We start from the raw sequence: 8,936 nt of genomic DNA on the forward strand, positions 1-8,936 counted from the left end.
AGACGAAGCCTTAAAAGGGATCTCCACGGAATCGTGGGACCGGAAGTATGAGAAGGCCTGTGGAAGAACTACCTGGCAAAGGCACAAGATTTGCTTCCGGCCAACAACTAGCAAACTGAGAACCTCAGTCCAAGAAACAAGGACATTAATCCTGCCAGCAACCAACGGGCTTGGAACACAACCCCAGATTTTAGATGAGATTGCACTTGCAGACACCTTTACTTCACCCTTGTGAGACTCAACGCAGAGCACTCAGCGGGATCATAACAGCTCCTGATCTACACGGCTGAGATAATAAAAGGGTGCTGAACCATTAATTTGTGGGAATGTTATGCAGTAATAGAAAAATAAGACACGAAGGCGTTTCTCATATAACTAAATGTGTGTGGTACACAGTGTTTGAGACGTCATTTTACAAATAATTTTTCTAACTGCTTTAAGAATAAAATTGTTTCTCAACTGACGTGAACATTAATGGTGCGCTTTAGTACTTCCCATCCTAACATGAAGTCATTGAGTTTGAGAGTCAAAATTCCCTGAAAAGCCCTTCAGTATACGTGGGTCTTTTGTATGAGGTGAACTTATTCCCGATCGGCCTCTGTGGGTGCAGCGTGCGCGGGGTACACCCCGCACAAGTCTGACTGCCCTTTGCAGTCCCCTGCCGCTCCAGACTGCCTCACTGCGGGACTGAGGGGGGAAAGGCTGAGACCAGGACCGACACAGGACAAAAAAGCGCCGCGGCTCGTCCCTTTAAGCATAACTCAATTTCTCAAGAAAAGCCGCGCTCCCATACAGTAATCAGGCCCTCTAAAGCGGTGGCTTGGCTACCGCGCACGCGGCTTCTTGACTGACTCCCAAAGCATCTAGCAAGTTTCAATCGCCGGCTAGGGATCACTGAGGCCACTTAAGATGCAGCTGACGGACAGTTCGTATCACTTTGAAAACAGCTTTGAAACAAACAAATCGGGCTCCCTGGTCGCTCACTCCGCACGCTTACGGAGCGGCCACTAAAGTCAGGTTTCCGCGTCTCCTTCCCACAGCGTCGTCTACCAGACCACAACTCTTAAGTGCTCAAGCAGGACTCTCCGGAGCGGGACGACCAGGAACGCCGTGAACACGCCCACCCACTGCGCCTGCGTGAGAGGCCTGCTCTGTCAGGCGCACAGAGGACCTGCATGACCCGCCGCGTGGGGCGGTGCCTAGAGGCTCGTCGCGCCTGCGCGGAGGGCCCGACGGCGCGCTGCGTCGTTACTTTTGAAACGAGTGGCGGGGAATTGGTGTGTACATCTCTGCTGCCGCTCTCTGACGGGTGGAAGCTCACTCCTTCGCCTGTAGGACCGGCCATGGCGCTGCAGCTTTCCCGGGAGCAAGGCATCACCCTGCGCGGGAGCGCCGAAATCGTAGCTGAGTTCTTCTGTAAGTTCTCCTCGCGCAGGCCGGAGGGCGGGGAGAACTGAGACCAGGCCGCCGGGTAGGCCCGTGGCTCAGCCACGGAGGGGGGGAGGTGGTGGGGGGCCACCGAGATGCCTCCCGTTAAGCTCTGTCGGCCTCCGCCTCCTGCCTGGCGGGAGAATCTAGGAAGAAGCCAATGCTGGCGCCGCCCCCGGACGCGTTGCTAATGGTGGAGCAGGAGGCCTAGGTGCTGCTGAGGCCTGCCTCGCGGCATAGCCCCTCCACCTGCAGCGTTGCTTTAAACTGCAGAGCCCCCGCACTTCCCACCACAGCCCCCAACCCCGGCCTCCGCGACTTAAGGCGGAGTACAGCCGGGTGGGGCCCATTTATATTTTTGACAACCCCTCAGCCGCGTTTTGATTCCGGTATTGGAGGTGATGGATTAGATTTAGGAAACGCTGTTTTGGACTAGGCCACTTGTACCTTCAGATAGACTCTGGCAGGACTTGTGAGGAGAAAGGCGGGATAAAGTGGAAAGCTTGCTGAGAGCATTGGAGGGAGCAGTTAATTAGTTGCTAACTCAGATGCAGAAGCCTATTGTGACCCCCTCGAATCCCATAATCTGAATTGGGACTTGGATTAGAGTGAGCTGTAGTACTACTTCGACAGTAGATAAATGCATTTTGAGGTTACTTTCTTTTATTGCCACAGAAATGTAGGTATCATATTCTCTTACTTAGAAGCAAGATTTTAAGGATGTTTAATGCCACCTTTTACCTACTGTGCTTTCAACAAGATGCCCCCAAATACATGTTTAGGCATTTACAGTTTTATACCATTAATGAAACGGCAGCCACATCTGAAAGTATTTTATTTTCCAGAGTTAAAATGTGATAATGACTTTTCTTTAACATTCCTGTTGTTTTCAGCATTTGGCATCAACAGCATTTTGTATCAGCGTGGCATATATCCATCTGAAACCTTTACTAGAGTGCAGAAATATGGACTCACCTTGCTTGTAACAACTGATCCTGAGCTCATAAAATACCTAAATAATGTGGTGGAACAACTGAAAGGTATTTAATTGTTGAAAACCATTTTGAGTTTTGCAGGCCTTTTAGGACTGTGTTTTTTCTAGCATCTTGGTGGTCATTTTTCAGCTCTGTACAAAGGTGTAAAACGCTACAATCCCAAATATAGTGATTCTTAATGGGAAGGAAACAGATAATACATAAATTGAAAGAAAGTCCACCCTTCCCATACTGCATTGTGAGTGGGTTGAATATTTTGATGTTAGGAATCTGATATGGCTTCACAGAACTGTCTCCATCCACTCCCTTAGAAATGATTTTTGCAGTTCATGTAGCCAGATAGAACCAAGTTCGAATTTTACGTACTATGGTGGTGGTCATTATTGGAGAAAAATCCACCATATATTTTTAACATGATATATTTTCTGTAGCTGCCTAGAGTTTAAAGCCATCGTTACTTTAAGATAAAGAAAAATAAAAGTAGATCCAACCTAGGAGCCAAACTTAAAAAAAAAAAAGAACTACTAAGTAATAGAGCACCTAATAGAGTTTTCTTATTTTTTGCATATTTCCATTTGTCTTTTTTAAAATCCTTCCTAGAAGTCAGTCAGCCTTTTCTATGTGAACACTCATTGTTTTTCTTAGCTCAAGAAGTTACTGAATTGAATCAGTACTTGTTCTCGATCTATTCCTACCCCCCCCCAATATTTTTCTCTACTTAGTATTCTCACTTATAATTTTTCTGTGTTGTACAATATTTCTCTCTAGGTCCCCTTTTGCTCTTCCAAAACTAGTTCTAAAAAACACTTAGAGTAGTCATCTCTCTTTTTTTTTAAATTTGTGAATCATACAGTTCTGTTATCAAGAACTTTATTTTTAAAATTAGATTAATTGTATTTTTATTATTTTCAGGGCTAAATCACCCATACTCATTCATAGGGCTGTACTCAGATTATTTAGCCTGAAACCTGTAAGCAACTAAGAATCTTATGTCATCGTAATTTAATGGAGAGGCAAGCCCCACCTAAGCTACTGGTTTTTGGGTTGTCTCCTTTAAGACTGCACTGAGGGGCACCTGGGTGGCTCAGTGGGTTAAGCCTTTGGCTCAAGTCATGATCTCAGGGTCCTGGGATTGAGCAGGGAGTCTGCTTCCTCCTCTCTCTCTGCCTGCCTCTCTGCCTACTTTTGATATTTCTCTCTCTCTATCTCTCTCTCTCTGTGTCAAATAAATAAAATCTTTAAAAAAAAAAAAAAAGACTGCACTGAGGATATTTCACCTCAGGTGTATGCAGACCTTCCTTTACAATTTCGCCCTTTTATTTTAGTTAAAATGAAGGAATTACTCTTCTTAGGCAAATTGTTCAGTATATTTGAATCTCCATCCCTCTTGCCTTTTTAAGGACTTCAGTTCTCTGGTATTTTTGACTTCTTTGTTTTGAGTTATTTTCATTGGTTTCATCTGTCTTCAGTTTTTGTTTTTGTTTTTTTTTTTTTTTAAAGATTTTATTTATTTATTTGACAGACAGAGATCACAAGTAGGCAGAGAGGCAGGCAGAGAGAGAGAGAAGGAAGCAGGCTCCCCGCTGAGCAGAGAGCCTGATGCGGGACTCGATCCCAGGACCCTGAGATCATGACCTGAGCCGAAGGCAGCGGCCTAACCCACTGAGCCACCCAGGCGCCCCTGTCTTCAGTTTTAAAAGAAAAAAATGTCCACGCATCCCAATCCTTAAGTTGCTACCCAATCTCCTTTTCAGAGCTAAATTGAGAAAAAGTTGATATGTCAAAGGGTAAGCAAAGCTGACAGCCCATATCCAGCAAGTGGCCTATTTTTGTACTGCCTGCAAACTAAAAATGTTCTCAGATTATTAAAGGGCTCTTTTTTTCTTAAGACTCTGCAACAGAGACCTAGGTGGCCCACAAGCCCTAAATATTATAAAATTGTTTTTATGTCTTAAAAAAAAAAAACCTGCAGACTCCTGAGCATACTATCCCAATTTCCAAGATTAATTCAGGCCTCGTCCTGAGGCCCTTTTCTTACTATAATCTCTCTCTAGATGATCTATGTCATGTATATAGCTTCAGTAACAGCCTTTGTGTAGTTGACTCACAAGCATACATCCAGCCCAGTTCTATTGTGCTCATAGATTTAGTGGCTCCCTTGATAGCTTCACGTGGCTATCCCAGTGATACTTGAAAACTAACCTTAAGGGGCTTCTGGCTGGCTCAGTCAGTGGAGCATGCAACTCTTGATATCGGGGTTATAAGTTCCAGACCCATGTCGGGTGTGGAGATTACTTAAAATCTTAAAATCTTAAAAACTTAAGCATCCTCTCCAGTTTGCAGTCTATTTCTCAGTGAATGGATCAACCATCCAACTAATGTTATAAACCAGAAAGCTGGGAGCTATCCCTGAGTCTTTCCCCTTCCTTTCTCATAAGTAATCAGTAAATCTTAACAGTTTTAACCATGAAATCTCTTGAATCTATCTACTGATCCATCTCTACTAGTTTATCCTGTAAGCCTTGTTTCCTCTTGCTTGAATTGCTAATTAATAAGGATCCTCTCTTTACCTCCACTCTACTTTCCACATCACAGCAAGAAGGATAGTTCTGAAATACAAGTTTAATTTCATCACAGCATACTTCAAATACAGTAATGACTTCCCTGGTTCAAGTATTACTTCTTTAATTTCGCCCACATGGGCTTACATGGCCTGACCCATATGTATCCTGCACAAACTGAACTTGTTCATTCTCCCCTTTCTTTCCTGTAGTTGGATTACCGTTCTTTCAATCATCGGGGCAGATGCTCTTCCCTTTTCAGTATTTAAGACCTGTGCCCTTTTCTGTATCCTTGTGCATATTTTAATGGTATTTATTTGTAGAGCTGAAGTCAAGTGAAAACTCTGAGTCAGATTTTCCTGTATTCTCTCATTGCATCACATACTGTACTTTATAACATTTATCACAATTAATAATTTTTACATTTATTAGTGCAATGGTTAGATTAATAGCCGTATCCTGCATCTTCCCTTGGATTAGGGTGTACTGCATGTTCACTACTCTGTCTTCAGCACTCAGTACTATACATCTGGTATAAGTATTGAGAATTCGAAAACCAGAGCTAGGTTATTGTGGGACAGGTTTTCGGTACAGGTTGGCAGAGTTCCAAAATACCTAGTGGTAGGAATTTGCTGAGGATAGAAAGTGAGACCTGGGAAGAGAGTTGTTTTGTAATGCAGTGAACCAAAAAAGATGCCTTGTTATGTATTGCAGATTGGTTATACAAGTGTTCAGTTCAGAAACTGGTGGTAGTCATCTCAAATATTGAAAGTGGTGAGGTCCTTGAAAGGTGGCAATTTGATATTGAGTGTGACAAGACTGCGAAAGATGACAGGTAAGTATGAAGTAAATTGCTTCCACTTTAATAGATTCTTTCCAAAACTGTTTTCTTTTATAAATGAGTTCTAATTATATTGAACTAGTTTCATGTAAGGTCGTTTGTTTCTAAGTATATTAGATTTGATCTTTAATCTCCTGTGGAGAAGGATTGAGCTCACAAAAGAATTATGGCTATCATGGAGTTTTAACATAATTGCCCATAGGCTAAATCCATAAATTTCAAACTTCAGTTATTTATGGTGCTATACATACAGCTACACATGGTATCTATCATAGGTGGGCCACTTCATGAATTTTGAAAGGTACTTTTAACCATGAATTATTATCCTAAACTTTTCCCCAGCTTACTGTATTTCATTTAATGCTACAAACTTCCTTAGACATTTCTTAAACTGAAATTTTTAGATCCTCTGGATGGGACATGCCCATCATTATATGCTAATTTCTAGCCTTGTCCTAGGCATGCTTACCTGTAAACTGTCTCTCATAATGTAATGAATTTTGCTCCTGAAGTCATCTTTAGTCTATTTTAGAAAATGTTTAATTATAAAAATAACTCCATACATAATTAACATATTTGAGGCAATAGGATATTAGACATTTAGGCATTACTAAAAATGCCAAATGATTATACTGATTAAGTATTTTAAATACTACTTGTTATCTTTAAGACATGCTGAAGTTTGCTTGACTTGAAGCACTTGGCAGCTTTTCTAGTCCTCTGTTATTTAATGACCTGATACTAAGATCAACCCTAAAAAATCATTGGAAGGGTAAATGAAACAATAGAGATACATATTGTGCCTACTATGTTTCTTAAGGACATATATTTATATTCATGTTAAAACACTCATTTGAATGCATTACTTATTTGATTTTGAAAGCACTTAATCAGATAAATAATTTTACCAGTGTTTTAAATTACTTATTAAAAGTTAAAATGAATTAATTAATTTGATTTCTTTGATAGTGCACCCAGAGAAAAGTCTCAGAAAGCTATACAAGATGAAATCCGTTCAGTGATCAGACAGATCACAGCTACGGTGACATTTCTGCCACTGCTGGAAGTTTCTTGTAAGTATTCTACAACTTCACATTGGCTTAAATTTGTTGTGGAAAAGACTAAGCTACTACTTTAAGAATTAACGCTTTTATTAAATTTTTTCTTAATTATCAATGTCATGTTACATGAATTAGAAAAATGTTGTAAAGCTAAAGTAATGCTATTTGCATTTTATTTAGAAGTGCTAAAAAGGAAAGGAATGAAAGTATTCTACTGTAGTCACTCTTGAATATTTTGATGTAATTTCTTTTATTTTTATTTTCTACATATTTCTGTGTTTATAATTAAGACTTATAGCTGTAATTGTGTCTTTTCTGAGTTACTCCTTCATTCATCAGATATATCCTGAATACCTTCAATATGCCATATGCCATTCTGGGTACTGGGATATGGCAATCACAGTACCAAGTTGTTATCTTTTCTGTGGCTTAGATTCATGCTGTCTCATGATTAATGATACACTTCCTGCAAATATTTTTAGTGGTTTTTCTCTTTAAAGAAAAGAAAATCGAGTTTTTCATAAAATAAACTAAAAGGAGTACAGTATGTTTTGTACTAAAATTTCCACTGAGGAAAAGCAGTTAGGTAAAGAGATCGAACTAACCTAGCTTTTCTGACACTATAGGTGGTTCAAATGTGAAAGAGACAGGAAGGGCAGTTGTGGTTTTGAAAAAATAATTGTACTTTAATGATCTTATCCCCAATTTAGGTTCATTTGATCTACTGATTTATACAGACAAAGATTTGGTTGTTCCTGAAAAATGGGAAGAGTCGGGACCACAGTTTATTACCAATTCTGAGGAAGTCCGTCTTCGTTCATTCACTACTACAATCCACAAAGTAAATAGTATGGTGGCCTACAAAATTCCTGTCAATGACTGAGGATGAGATAAGGACAGTGATGGTACTTGTAATTCTCAGATGTGGTTTTCCTGAAACCAAGTCAACTATAATTGATACATTTTGTTTCGTTGGTTAATTTTTAGGTGGGGAAAACTTCTATTGAACTGTGCATAATTGTTCCATTTTTTGGTACCTGTATGACTTTATACAGGGTTGACATAAATTATTGCACATTGTTCAAAAGGGAACTTGCAGATTACATCAGCACTGTTATGTCAATTCCTTTGAAGATGGTAACTGTAGATGGAAAACTATTGCTATAAAGCTAAATGCCTTTGGTCAAGTACTTTGACTCAGAATATAGGTTACAGAGATACTGCAATATAAAATACAACAAAATAAGTCTCAATATTCACAGTCTTTATTTAGATCCTGAAATTATCTAATGATAATCTGTAAGTAATGAAATATTGTTCCTATTGGATACTTTTGCCATTTATTTCATTTGTATATTTTCCATATTGAAAACATTTCCAATTATTTGATTTTAATTTATATAACTTGAACCTACAAAGCTGTGTATATTGCCACTGTTTAAATTCCTGTGATACAGAACTCTTAAGAATTTTTTTATGTTTTACAAAATCAAGCTTTAAATAATGATGTAATAAAGTTAAAATATGTATGTTTTAAATTTGTCTTAACATATTTTTCTATTGGTGTAGTATTATCACAGTTAAATAGGATGGATTCAGTATAGCAAATAATATATTGGGCCTACCAGGGCCTACTAAAGTCTGAAGGTACTTTCAATTTATTGAACAAGCTTTGATTATACCCCTTTAATCTTATAACTGTGGACTTAAAATAAGCATCATTCTTTGTATAAAATAATACATGTCATTTGGAATTAATTTGTTTTAGCATACCTTGGCCTGTAGAACTTTTCTATACTCCTAGCCTCATTGCCAGCCTACTTTTCCTTATTTTTCCAAGGTCAGTTGAAGGCAAACTTCTAAAAAGACTCTTCTAGTCTCTGTTCTAAATCTTACCTCATTTTAAAATAATTATGTGCTTAGTATCAGACACTATACTAAGCTCTTTATATGTATTAACTCATTAATCTTCACTGTCAAGTAAAAACACTAGCCTGTATCCATTCAATCAAGAATTGCAAAGTGAGCAACTGTTAATGTGCTAAGTAAT

At 39.2% G+C, this 8,936-nt stretch overlaps 1 protein-coding gene across 1 annotated transcript; it reads left to right on the plus strand.

Moving 5' to 3' along the window:
* Positions 1-1,191: 1,191 nt before the first annotated feature.
* Positions 1,192-8,424, plus strand: MAD2L1 (mitotic arrest deficient 2 like 1). The gene is made up of 5 exons (XM_059169403.1): positions 1,192-1,416; positions 2,322-2,468; positions 5,699-5,819; positions 6,795-6,898; positions 7,597-8,424. Exons 1-5 carry the CDS (start codon positions 1,344-1,346, stop codon positions 7,767-7,769), a joined length of 618 nt encoding a protein of 205 aa, XP_059025386.1. The 5' UTR covers positions 1,192-1,343; the 3' UTR covers positions 7,770-8,424.
* The last annotated feature ends 512 nt before the right edge of the window (positions 8,425-8,936 follow it).

This window comes from Mustela lutreola, chromosome 1 (genome assembly GCF_030435805.1).
Source record: "Mustela lutreola isolate mMusLut2 chromosome 1, mMusLut2.pri, whole genome shotgun sequence".
NCBI lineage: Eukaryota > Metazoa > Chordata > Mammalia > Carnivora > Mustelidae > Mustela > Mustela lutreola.